The sequence below is a fragment of the Diadema setosum genome, chromosome 22 (genome assembly GCF_964275005.1).
Source record: "Diadema setosum chromosome 22, eeDiaSeto1, whole genome shotgun sequence".
In the NCBI taxonomy this organism is placed as follows: Eukaryota; Metazoa; Echinodermata; class Echinoidea; order Diadematoida; family Diadematidae; genus Diadema; species Diadema setosum.
Window position 1 is genome coordinate 29,414,656 of NC_092706.1, and position 13,451 is coordinate 29,428,106.

Here is a 13,451-nt window from a genome sequence, read left to right on the forward strand (position 1 = left end):
ACCACAGTGTATGATGTCACATGCGTACAACGATATAAGGAAAATAAAAAGAGAATTTCACAAAACTTAATACTTTTTTAATAAAGTGCACATTTCTTTGACTTGCTACTGACGTATGTTAAGGGTAATATTATTCCCCTTGCCTTCTGAAAGAGAGAAGTCAAGTGTTCTTTTGTTACGCGAGAAAAGTAAAAATATGTTGAATTTTCTTAATACTTTCTTTATGTCGTTGTACTCATGTGACATCACAAGCTATAGTAGTCTTCTCATCCAGTCGTGACTGAGCAAAAACATAAAAAATTCATAACTTTTGAACAGATTGTCAGATTTCCCTCAAACTCTCACTGATGTGTTCTACTAATATTGCTGCATTTACAAAACCCACATGTCTATGAAGGTGAACTTGTCCTTTAAATAATAATCTGATTTTGCACTACATACAGTCAAACATCAATTTTTCATGGGTGTGAACAGACTATATTCTGGGATTCAGCTCTGAGTTCAGTTGCTGGGCACTTTGCATAATTTAGGTTCACTCTGAACATGTAACATAGCTGATGACTCATTGACAACGTGTGCTTCACAGTGAGGAGTATATAGGCCTATACCCAATGTTGGATAAGTTTTTACCACAGAAGAATTGGCAGCATGTCGGCTCTTGGCAAATGAAGTGTCTTTCTATCTTTTCAACCTTCTTATAGTGGATGCATATGGCCTACAGTCAAAGACAGACTAAAACAAATCAAGAGCTGTAGCTTTATTTGAAACAAGGCATGGCCAGCATTCCTATATGATGATATTAATGGATGTCACCTTGGTCTTTATATCACCAACATCTCTTTTAACTCAGTCTTCACCATCAGCAAAGACACCACACAGGATATCAATGCCATTGTCAATGAGCAGCCCTCAGGGACTTAATCTGGTGAGGATGGGTAAACACACTTCAAATAGCTGGACATCCCGTGGAGAAGACAGGGTGGGGTCAGTGACGGTCTCTGTCGGGTCAGGTCACATGACTATGATGGTTGGCGATTCTGATTGGTTCGGACAGATCTCAGGGACAGGGTGAGAACTAATCCCTCACGCTACTTGCTTAGTCTGTTTTCCAAACTGGATGACTTAGCATCAAGCTTGCAATACCCCCAGATGATTTTAGGAAAAATCAGAACATAACTCTTCACACATTATACAATCCACAGGGGAAATATCAACAAGTTTGGCTTCGAGGGGAAATACTAACAAATTTCCCTTTGCTCAACGATTAATATCTGAGTGGAATAATCTACCAATTTCTGTAATTAATGTTCTAACTCGGTCGAAAAATTTCAAGATCTCCTGATAGGCCAAATATCTTACTGTGTCACATGTATATTTTCTTTCCTTAAAGCTAATATCATCAACTTCAAAGCAAGGAATAATAGCACAATAATTCTCCCATTATGAACATAGAATGATCACATTGTTATTCACTGCAAGGCACACTTACAGGTATACAGCATGCATACAAGTGTAGGCCTACCACTTAACCCATTGAGGACGGGCTGATTTTGCCGTAACAAGCATTTCCCCATAGACACTTGCCTGAGTTTACTCGGGACTCGCCCTCAACAGGTTAAGGCTACCACACACACTAGGCCCGTTCACAAACAACGAAAATCGAAATTTCAGTCGCGATCCAAATTTCGATTTTTATTTCGACCGTTCATACACAGGGAAAAATCGCACTTCGCAGCAAGGAAAGAACGATCAGTGGCCAAACTGCGCATGCGCGAATCTTGCATAACCGAAGACTGACCCCGCAGTCCCAATAGAGTTTCGCATGCGCTACGAACGATGGGATTAAAAATACTGATTTCCGAATCTCGATCGCGCTCACACACACGACGCTTGGCAAAATAATCGCGATTATTCTGAAAAATCGCACTAATAGTGCGAGTTGGATCGCGATAAGGATCGCGGTAATTAGTGAGATTTTTCTGTCCACACTGGAAAAAATTTCGAAATTTTGATCGCGATAAGAAAATCGATTTTTAAATCGCACTTTTTCCCTTGTGTGTTATGGCCATTTTTACAATCAGTGGTGTAAAACACAGTGTTGGCACTAATTGGTGTATAACTTTCTTACACACTGACAGATATGCATTAATTTTTCTCATAAACTTACCACCCAAAGTGTCTACCTTGGGTACCTTAATGAATTTTCCTCTCTTTTTCTTTCAGATGTGGCAGGCACTTACATGCTTGAAATCCAACACTTTTTGTGTACTCACTCTGACATAGTTTTTTTGTCAGAGCTAGCATATTAAATTGTTTATTCCTTTTCATTATTTTTGTTGTTGTTGTGATAGACAGGTATCCAAACTTAAGAACTATTATGTTTACCAGTTTCTGCTTTGTCTTCTTTAAAGACTGAAATTGTCCAAACTTTATGTTTCGGAGGTGACATTTTCCGTTAACAATTAACCCCTCTTTTGAGTTAGCTCTTGTTCACAATTATAAAATTCAACTTTGCTAATTTCCATCAAAACAGAATAGTAAACAATCTGACTTAACTTTGATCCAAAAATTATTTAATTCAAATAGCTTATCATTTTTTGGTGAGCGTTTATAAATTTATGTAAACTTTTCCGTTAACTTTTCTGTCACCTCCGAGACAACAGATTTATGTATTTGATTTTTTTATTCTTGACATCAGTTATACATTACATTTACAAAAATGTAACATATCCCCTCACATTATCTCTGAAGGAAGGCAGTAGAAATATAGCCTGTTGTTTTCATTTCGGAGCAATATACAATTTTCCGTTAACACTTGTCACCTCCGAAACAATTGTCACCTCCGAAACAACAAGCATATTATATTTGATAATTTCTCGAAGACAAAGCAATTTTGTTTGATTCTGTCCAATTGACAGGAATCTCTTATGGATGAAAATAGTAATATGGCAACAGGAAGTGAGAATTTTCTAGAGATTAATAAAAGATCTAATAAAAACTAAGAATTACTGTTTCGGAGGTGACAAAACACTGTTAACAAGATTTTTTGCTCATTTCTATTGAAGAGAAGCCATATCATGTACACCAATAGTTTCATTTATTTTAGTAACATAAGTCTCAAAGTGGAGAAATCAACTAACACACTCTCACTCTTTTTTTTTATTACTAGACTGTACGTTTTAGGGCAAATTTACATTTTTTCACTTTTTTTAACAAAGAGAATGCACAAAATACACCCATCTGTTGTATACATAATATTGTAATCAAGATCAATTCTCCTGCTTTAGTTAAGTAAACATATAGATGCTTTCATCTTAGAAGCTTGATTTCCAACAAGCAATTTAGTTGTGAAGATTTACCAATCACAGCTTTCCATGTAGGTTGCTTTTTCTTGTGTTTCGGAGGTGACATTGTTTGTTAACACATTGTTATGTGATAGTGAAAGGCAAGACTTCAGTTCCCTTTCACTATCTATTCACATTTTCTAATACATTTAATATCTACAAAATCATCACAACAGAAGTGACTTTTGAATACCTAGCTCACCAGAATTCCCTTGATACCAAAGTAATACATGTGGCAGTTCATGCATGCCCTAGTCCACAATCTTAAAAAAAAAAAAAAGAATGTAAAAAAAAAATCATCAAATAATCAAACTCCACAAAAAGGCCACATGCCTATAGCTGGTGCACAACTTGTTCCTGAATTCTTAGTTGTTTTTCCATGTACAATGTGGTAATCATAAAAAAAAATTATGTGATTTTTTTTTTTTTATATAACAATAATTATTACATTTTCTAAGTTGAACCAACTGTTTATGATATTGTATTTTTCAAGATTATTGAAGTTATGTGACAACTAAAGTGAACAGAGGAACAAGTCCCAAGGACTGGAAAGGGAAAGATCCAAAAACAAGATTTGTAGTTCTATCTCAATATAATTTTGATGAGGTGTTTACCTTGTTTTGTTATTATATTTTATCATAGAATTTGGCTCTAAGTACTGGAATTTCAAGGAAAAGAAATGGTTTCTTAAAGGACAAGTCCACCTTCATATACATGTGGATTGAGTGAATGCAACAACATTAGTAGAACACATCATTGAAAGTTTGGGGGAAATTGGACAATCCATTCAAAAGTCATGGGTTTTTTAAGTATCTGCGCAATCACTGCTGGATGAGACAACTACGACAGTGTATGATGTCACATGCCTACAACGATATAAGGAAAATATAAGTGAATTTCAGAAAACTTTACCTTTTGAAAAAAGTGCACATTTTTTCAACTTGCTACTGATGTATGTTAGGGCAATATTATTCATCCTGCCTTCCAAAAGAGAGAAGTCAAGTGTTCTTTTATTATGCAAGAAAAGTGAAAATATATTGAATTTTCTTGATACTTTCTCTATATCCTTATACACATGTGACATCACAAGCTATAGAAGTCTTCTCATTCAGCTTTGACTGAGCAGAAACTTTAAAAATTCATAACTCTTGAACGGATTGCCTTATATTCCTCAAACTCTCACTGATGTGTTTTACTAATATTGCTGTATTTACTCAACCCTCATGTCTACTGAGGTGAACTTGTCCTTTAAATTCTCTTTTCCAGTTTCGGTCCCTTATAGGGTTATTTGAGACCAGTTTTTGTCCGGGACCTTCTGTGAAGTTGATGGGGAAAATTACTGAATAAAAACAAATTTTCCCCTCAAGTTCACAGAAAAGCATTATGCTGCTCTCTTCAGCTGGGAAACACAAACTGTTGTCTTAACCAAACTGTAAAAACCTGTTAAAGATTAGTATGAATTACAATCTAAAACAAAATATGAGCTGGTATCCATTATCATGAAAGAGAATAACTAAACAAAATAACAAGTAAAAACTGAAAGAAAGAGCTTATATTTGAAAATTACAGCCATGAGGAAAGACATGAATGTTCACAAAATAGTTAACACCTGAGAAGTTGGGTTGTCTCTGTGTTGTGTCACCTCCAAAACAATAAAATGGTTTTTCTTATCTTATACTTTTTACTCTCAAAAGTGACTAATATGCATGATTTGCAGGTAATTTTCAAGCAATTCAGAAAGATACGTAAAATATATTTTAGTAATGTCAACAGTTAAAATGAATCTGGTGAATAGAAAATTTATCCCAGATGAACCAAACACCTTTCACCAGTATTGAAACATTTGTATGGTGGCTATCAAGAATGATGAAGAATTCATGAACATCCTTGAATTAATCTATTTATAAAACTATGTGCAAACAAAAATATACACAAGTCAAATAAGAATTTTTGCTTTTGGTATTCATATGCCGTATGTATGTCCTCTCCAAAAAATTACAATGGTAAACTCGGCAACGATAACTTTAAAGATAGTGAATCAATCTAAAATACAATTTGAGGGATTGAAACTATAACTCATTGCCCACACCTTACAGAAAACCCCATTCAATTTGCTTCAGAGGTCAAAGAGAATTGAGGATTTTTATAGAGCATGTCAGGAATCCCTTCCCTCCAAGTTCTGTATATGTGTTTACATATTAATATGCAGTTCCAAGAGCATCAAAGTGCTAAACTTGGAAGAATCAGACTCCTGACATCCTTTATAACAATCCACATTTCTTTGAGACCACTTAACAAAATTGACTGGGGCTTTCTGCTAAGTAGAGCTAAGATGTTATAATTTAAAGACCCCAAAGTAGAATTTAGCTGATTTAATCATATTGGGTGCTATCAATGCAAAAGTCTAATTGTAAATTTTTGGGGGACATACTGTATATGAATACTTGAACACATTGTTAACATTGAATGTCACCTCCGAAACAAAGTTATTCTTCCCTGGTGTTGTGGAAGAAAATGTTCTGAGAGCAAAGAAACATTACTTAAATGATCTTACACCCTCATTTAAATTTAAGGTAGAAAATGGAATGCCATGTTTCTTCAGGTTACAATATCTAGCTTATGTCCATCATATTCTTCCTGTAAATGAATATTTCAACACAATGTTAACATTGAATGTCACCTCCGAAACGAAGTGATTCTTCCCTGGTGTTGTGGAATAAAATGTTCTGAGAGCAAAGAAACATTACTGAAATGATCTCACACCCTCATCTCAATTTAAGGTAGAAAATGGAAAGCCATGTTTCTTCAGATTACAATATTTAGCTTACATCCTCCGTCCAAATGGAAGACAAACTACCGGTACCCATGCTAATTAATGAAGTGTAAAAAAACACTTGTTCTGTGTGGTTTATCTGCTTGAAACAGGAGTTAATTTCCTGTTCTCAAGTTAATATTATTAAAAACATTGATAAAAAGAAGAAGTTTTGTGTTATTGTCACTTATTCTAAAAAAAAAGTGAGTGTTAATATTAATGTCACCTCCGAAACATTCTAATATGTTAACTGTCACCACCGAAACATCCATGTGTGAAAAATCCAAGTTTTAAAGAAATGATTGGAATTTCATTTAACCTACATAGGAAGGTAGCCCTTCTTAAAGACTTGTTATAGTAAGAGTTTGACCTGGCCTGCCCTCCAGTAAATAGTTAAAATCTTAAAAATTACATGTCAATTGGTATTTTTACCAAAAATTTATAAATCTCATGTATTTTTTTTTTAAATTCACTTTATATTCAACCCCCAAATAGTTTTGATTCACAAAATATATATTGTTGTTAACCATATAAACTTTGCATGGTGAAGTTTGACTGCAGAGTTTTGTCAATATGGTGCAATTCATGAAAGCAAAATTTTGCTTAAATTTACTTCAGGTGCCAGGGTTTTCCTTAAATTACACCAATAACCCTTCAGCTTTAAGGTCTGAAATGTTATTTTTTCAAAAATTTGAATACTTTCAAACAGGAATCAAACAAAATAATGAAAAAATATTTTGTTTGAAATTTTGACCCTCCGAGTACAAAAGTTACACCACTGATCGTAAAAAAGGCCTTATACGACTTTCGGTCGCAAGACTGACCAACTTTGGATCTGAAATAAACAAGCGTGTTTATTCTGAGGCTATTGTGATTTATTTCAGATCCAAAATCGGTCAGTCTTGCGACTTTCTCAGTCGTATAGTGCATGGTGGCCTTTAGTCACTACATGCCCCACTTCAACATTATGAAAATATGCAGTCACCTTGAAGACTGCCATTTCTGAGACATCACTGTTGACACAATCATCAGCTATTGTCGTTTTATGACTGAATTGTTGGTATCCACATAACTCTGGACCAGAGAATGGTAGACTTTGAACCTATGGAGTACTTCTAGTCTACATATTCTCCTTCTGTCTATCATAAATAAAATAATGAATTAAAACATAATATATCTATCTTTCATGGTTTATGTCTGTACATGTAAGATAGCATTATTCATAATTTGCCCTGGTGGGAGTTTGAGCCATGTTTACTTTGGAGAAGTTCTAATGCAAACACAATTATGAGTTAATACCAAAGTTCACAAAAATTAGTGACTAATAGACGAGTACTGGGATAAATCATACACCCACAGCCAAGGAGTCATCCTGCACAGTACAATGGTTACATCAAAGACTGCATTGACTTGAAGTATAATTTGACATTTCAAAAAATTACTATTAATATTGAAAGTATGAAACAGCATGTCATCTATCATGACCTTGTCTGTTACAAAAACAAACAAACAAACAAACAAACAAAAAAGGCAATGGGTTATTGAAGGAATCTTACAGTTTGCTTGAGACCTAACCTCAGGTTTCTAACATTTTTGGATGAGATATGAGAAACCTCTTATGAAATACAAAAGAGCATGTAATTCCAAGAGGAATTCAACGTTTATTTGATGAAAAATGGTTCTCAAATGGCTCAGATACCCAAAACAGATCAATTGGAATAAAAGGTGGGATCACTTTGTTCTACTTCGTTTTTAGATGTCTCAGCCATTGCAAACCGATTTTCATCTAATAAACTTTTAATTCCTCTTTGAAAAATGGTATGCTCTGTATTATTTCATAAGTGGTTTCTTGGTATCTTGCAAAAAGTTAAAAGCTCAATCTTCATCTCCACCAAGAAACTATACCATTCATTTCATATTGAAAGAAAAAAAGTACATCATCTATCATGACATTGTCCGTTAAAAACAAAAAAAAAAATAGGCACAGGGTTATCAAAATAAGATTTATTTTCCATAAGAGGGAATGGATGCTGTCACCAAACATAGAATGATTCAAGACATAGCCCATGCATCAATCAAATGTCTTTGGTTGCTAGGCAACACACATGACATTATGGGGAGTTTATCCTTTAAAGGTCCTGTTTACCTTTGGTAGCAGTGATTTTAAAAATGTTTGAGATACAACATTTGATGCATATGTGTTAGGTCTGTTGTATCACAAAACATCCTACCATATAAGAATTTGTAATTTTTGGGTTGTTTTCCAGAAATTGGAAAAAAAAATTATCACATGCCTACGCATTCCCCCACCTCTTTCATTTCCATGTACTTTTGTCACTTACTGCCACTTTCTTTTTCTTTAAACAGGTGGGCTGATGCATGTATGTGCCCTTTGACATAGAGAATCTGATAACATCCTGAAGTATTTCTGCTAAACAGAGTAGAAAGACGTAGGGACATACAACCTTCTACCTCTCTCAATACTTTTAGTGGCTGTCCATGAAGTCATCTTAATGTCACTCTAATGCTATGAGCGGATCGACATGAAATCAGGGACACGCAAGATTATCCTTTCTTGTTCAAAATGTCTTCAAATCTCGTTTGTTTACCAAACATCTTGATGTCAGCCATGGATATCTCTAGTAAAACAAGATCTTCCCCCCCCCCCCTTTGTGTGGGGAAACCTAGTGATAACATTGGTGCTATCTGATAATGGTTGAATGTTTTTTCCACAGTGTGGGGCAACTGAAGTCAAATCTCCCTAATGTTTACTGCACACTTCTGTATCTGCTTGGTGATAAAGAACACTCTTCAATGTTACACACTATGGCCCGAATTCACGAAGGTGGTACAAATGAAACCATGGTTTAGACCGTGGACAAAAACTATGGAGCGCCAAGTGTCGCATGGAATATTTCATTAAGAAATCAGTCATTTCGTCGATGAAATGATTATTTTGTAAAGAAATGACAACATTTTGTCACCAAATGAACATTTCGTCCACGAAATGATAATTTCGTTAACGAAACAATCATTTTGTCGACGAAATGACCAATTTCGTAAAGAAATATTCTGTGCGACACTTGGCGCTCCATGGTTATTGTCCATGGTTTAAACCATGGTTTCATTTGTACCACCTTCGTGAATTCTGGCCTATAAGGCTTCCAATTTCTGTCTTGAACATTTAATCAGCAGGTTTTTGTTTGCGTAGCTTTCAATGATTTCACAGTGTTGTTATGACAAAAATCTCAAAATGGTCAAAGTCTTGTCGATGGTGTACCTTGACTCGTCTGAATGAGTTCAGAAGGAACAAAGTTCATTCAAATACTTCAGTATGTACTTGCATATGAATAAAAGAGGTGGTTTTTCTTTTTGAGGGGGTTCAGTTATGAATAGAATTTTTTGTACACACCTAATCATAAAAAGTAAAAGCAAATAAATCAATTCATAAGAATGGAAGGTTCAATGTACATAGCAGGGAAGTATCTACCGACAGAACTTTTGGAATGGTTGTGATTTTTCGCCCATTTTTTTTTTCTTACTTCTTTCTTGTTTTCGTTTGACGAGCCAAAAAAAGTGAAGGGGGGGGGGGGCTCCATCCCCTTCCACTCTTAAGAGTCTTAATAACAGTAAGGCTGTATTTCAAGGAATGTATGATTATGTCATAATGACTCATGTAAGTCTAAAACAATTCTATTTATGTTTTTAGTCCAGGAGGGAGTCAAAATTTATTTCAGTATATTGTTGAGAACTGCAAATATTTGTTTCCACCAACGCAAGGTAAACTCTGGTAAGATGCGTGACATTTGTGAGTCAGTACCTTTACACTGCCTTCAACATCAAAGTCTCAATCTTTCCACTGTAGCTTTAAATGTACCTGTTCAATGTAAACCCATTTTCATTCAGTAGGCACTTGACTTGTGCGGACTTGGTCCTTATTCACAAGAAAAGGAGGGAAGTTGATCACATTTCAAAGTTTGTAGGACAAATATGAATGCATAATATGTGCACTCTCTACTTTGTAAATGTAAAGGAGCTGAAGGCTTCCTTGTTCAGGAGTGAGATTAGAGACTGCTCCTTTTTGAGTGAAATTATTGGGGGTTTAGACTCAGACTCAGACTTAATCTTGGCTCTTTTCTGTGTGAATTTAACTCTTCGTACAGTAAGTAAGTCTCTTTAACACAGAGTGGGTTTTAGCTTTAAAAAGAGCTGTCCCTAATCATACTCCAACAAGAGCTAGAATAACTCCTTTACAATACTGTTACATCAATGGAGTATATTTGAGTAATATCATTCTGGCGTTCCTCCACAATGTGTTCATCTCAAGACAGTGAACATAAGTTAGGTTCACACGCTGTTTCTAAACTTTAAGTTTAGGTCGAAAACTTAACTCTCGATGATTAGCTTGTAGTTTAGCACCGTGTGGACGCACTTGAAAGTTGGCAATCTTAAAGTTTAGTCGATCATAAGAACCATGAGACATCTCAGGGTTTACACTCTCTCCACGAGCAACGGAGGGTCCCCACTCGTAGTTTTGCTCCATGTGGACACAATAATCAACGAGCTTGTGAGTTAGCGTGAACCTTGCAGCTTGTTCGCTGCGCTATTTTGTATGGGCATACACGTAAGGTCATCTAGCAAAGACTCTGCACTTCCGTTTTAATCATCGAGTGGGGCTCGCTCGTAAGTTGTAACTTAAAGTTTAGGTGCGCATGTGAACCGACATCATGAATTCACGAGTGGAGCTAATCATTGACAGTTAAGCTTTCGACCTAAACTTTAAGTTTGGCAACTACATGTGAACGTAACTATTGTTTCCTCACCTTGGTAGTGATGCAAGATAAGTGATGGTGGTAGCGATGTCCTCGATAGATATCTCCGATGTCTGGACAGGAAATGAGATGATGGGTCCTCCTCGTCTGTCCTTTCCACCTGTCAAATATTAGAGGCGAGAAATAAAACTAAACAATTACTCACTGATTGCTATTCACTTTGGGTATATCATCCATACTTGGTAGTATCCATCTATTTAGTTGATAGAGATAGCAATTATCGGAAGATTTCTCTTGCAATTGAGCTCAAAGTCTTTTTTTTTTTTTTTTTTTAGAAACTAACATTATGGCATTTACTCAGTTACTGCAAGATATTAGTATTCGATTTTGGAAACTGAGATAGGATTCATTACAGTACAGAACTGAAGATGCCATGTTGAGATTTGCCGGCCTAAAGGCCATGGGTTGTTCCTCCTCAATCTCTTCCTCCTCCTATAGATTTTCCTTCTCCTCTTTCCTGCCCTTCTCCCCTCCTCCTCCTCCTTCTCTTCCATTCCTCATCTCTTTTCTCCTCATTCTATGTCTTCTTTCCCCTCTCTTCATTTCTCCCCTTTGTAGCCTTTTTCTCTTTGATACATTTTTTCTGAGCACCCCCTCTTCTCTCTCCTCCTCTTCCTCCTCCTCTTCCTCCTCCACCTCCTCCTCCTCATCCTTTTCTGCCTCTTCCTCCCCTTCCTTCTCCTTCTCCCTCTTTAATCATTCATGAACCTTCTTCAATCAGGTCAATGCATCAGACTCAGAAATGACCCATTTCCACTCTTTACATTATGCCATCTTTCAACACACAAATAGGGTTTACAGTTTGGTTATATACAGAGCACAGGATAATGTTAACACTGAGTTTAAAGGAATAATTTACCATTTGCAGATGAAACAAAAACCCAGCATTAGTGCTTTAAAATAGCTTTAAAATGTGAGTTAGGGATAGAAACAACCAATGTAAAAATTTGAATTAGTATAATCAATGTTAAGTATCATTAGATACACAAAATATCAAAAAATGGTCATAATAAAAATGTTTCTAGACTAAACCATCTACAGTTATGGTTTATTGAGAAAAATACTGATATCTGCTTATATTTTAGGTTTTATTGCAAAAATTTTAGATGGTAGGATGTTTTGTGATACAACTGAACAACACATAATGCATCAAATGTGATATCTCGAACATTTTTTAAATCACCACTCCCAATGGTAAACAGTAACTTTATCCCACCTCCCTGCTTTAATACTGATGACAGTTATAAAACAACCTTCATTTGTAGTTGTAATACACATTCAGTGTATCAAAACTACTTCAGGATCTATAGTCAGTAGACCATATCTGAATTCTTAAAATTCCACAAAATCCAGGAGTGATTAGACACCAAAGAATCAGGCAGTCTATTTTGTATCAATATCTTTTTTACAGACCACTTTACCAGGAAGTACTTCATAGTAATGTGTAATTCGGGGCTCCCGAACAACTTCCTGTATTGCTCTCTACAAATACTGAGTATTTGTGTTTTCAGGATATGACACCATAGAGGTGAATGACCTTAAAGAGAACATGTGTCGTAGAAAGATAATGGGACACATTTTTTTTTTAATCTTTAAAGGCTTCTTCTATCTTATCCTAATTCATGTCATTCTGTTTATGTGGCAATGAGATGAGACAGTATTCCCTGTATATATTTTGAATTCTTAGCCCTTTTTCTGCTAGAGACTTTGAACAGTGTGTACAACACTATTGGGTTTTCTGTGCCAAACAGCACTCAGAGCACACAGTGCAATTCATCTTCTATTGCCCCAGAAAACTCTGTACATTCGAACAGTGAAAAAGAATGTACTCAGAATGTATTTGATAAAAACCACAGGTATAGGGTTTTACAGAAAAAGTTTTTATGTCTTGTCCATATCCCTGACATGAATGCAATTTACACAGGGCCTCTTTCCTGTCTGTGTGATAGGCCTCCACATTTCAATGATTTCAAACATTCCTGCTTGCGAATACTGGTGATAAAATATAACTCTTAATTTCAATAACATTTGATTCTAGATTTTAAGTAAGTGAACACAATATAAACATGCGGTCATGCAGGACACATACTGTGGGCTGACAAGAAAATAACACCAAACAAAAAGTTGCCTACTGTGAAGAGATTCTGAATAAAACAAAAATATCAAACTGAGTCTGTGACCACAAATCCCACAGAAACATCCCCACTGATTTTAAAAAAAAAGAAAAAGAAAACACCAACAACTTTGTGGGTCAAAGTCGGGTCATCTATTAAAGAGGGAGGGGCATTCCATTCTGGAAAAAAAGGTTGGCCAAGTCAGACCTTGGTATTGTCACAAAATAAGTCAACATCTGTCATTCCCATTCACATGGAAATCCAGAAATGCAGCTAACGTGCAGCATGTTGTTGCTATCACTGCTGTTTTTACCGTATCTCTCTGCAGAGTCTATTCCTGTGTAATATG

The 13,451-nt window shown here is 35.6% G+C and overlaps 1 protein-coding gene across 1 annotated transcript in view; it reads right to left on the reverse strand.

Annotated features, from left to right (window-relative positions):
• The window catches only part of LOC140245285 (titin-like), a 240,109-nt gene that overhangs the window by 198,678 nt on the left and 27,980 nt on the right, over positions 1 to 13,451 (reverse strand). Inside the window, exon 4 of the mRNA XM_072324869.1 lies at positions 10,980 to 11,088. Within this exon, the coding sequence (XP_072180970.1) occupies positions 10,980 to 11,088 (109 nt within the window). The remainder of the gene's footprint in view (positions 1 to 10,979; positions 11,089 to 13,451) is intronic.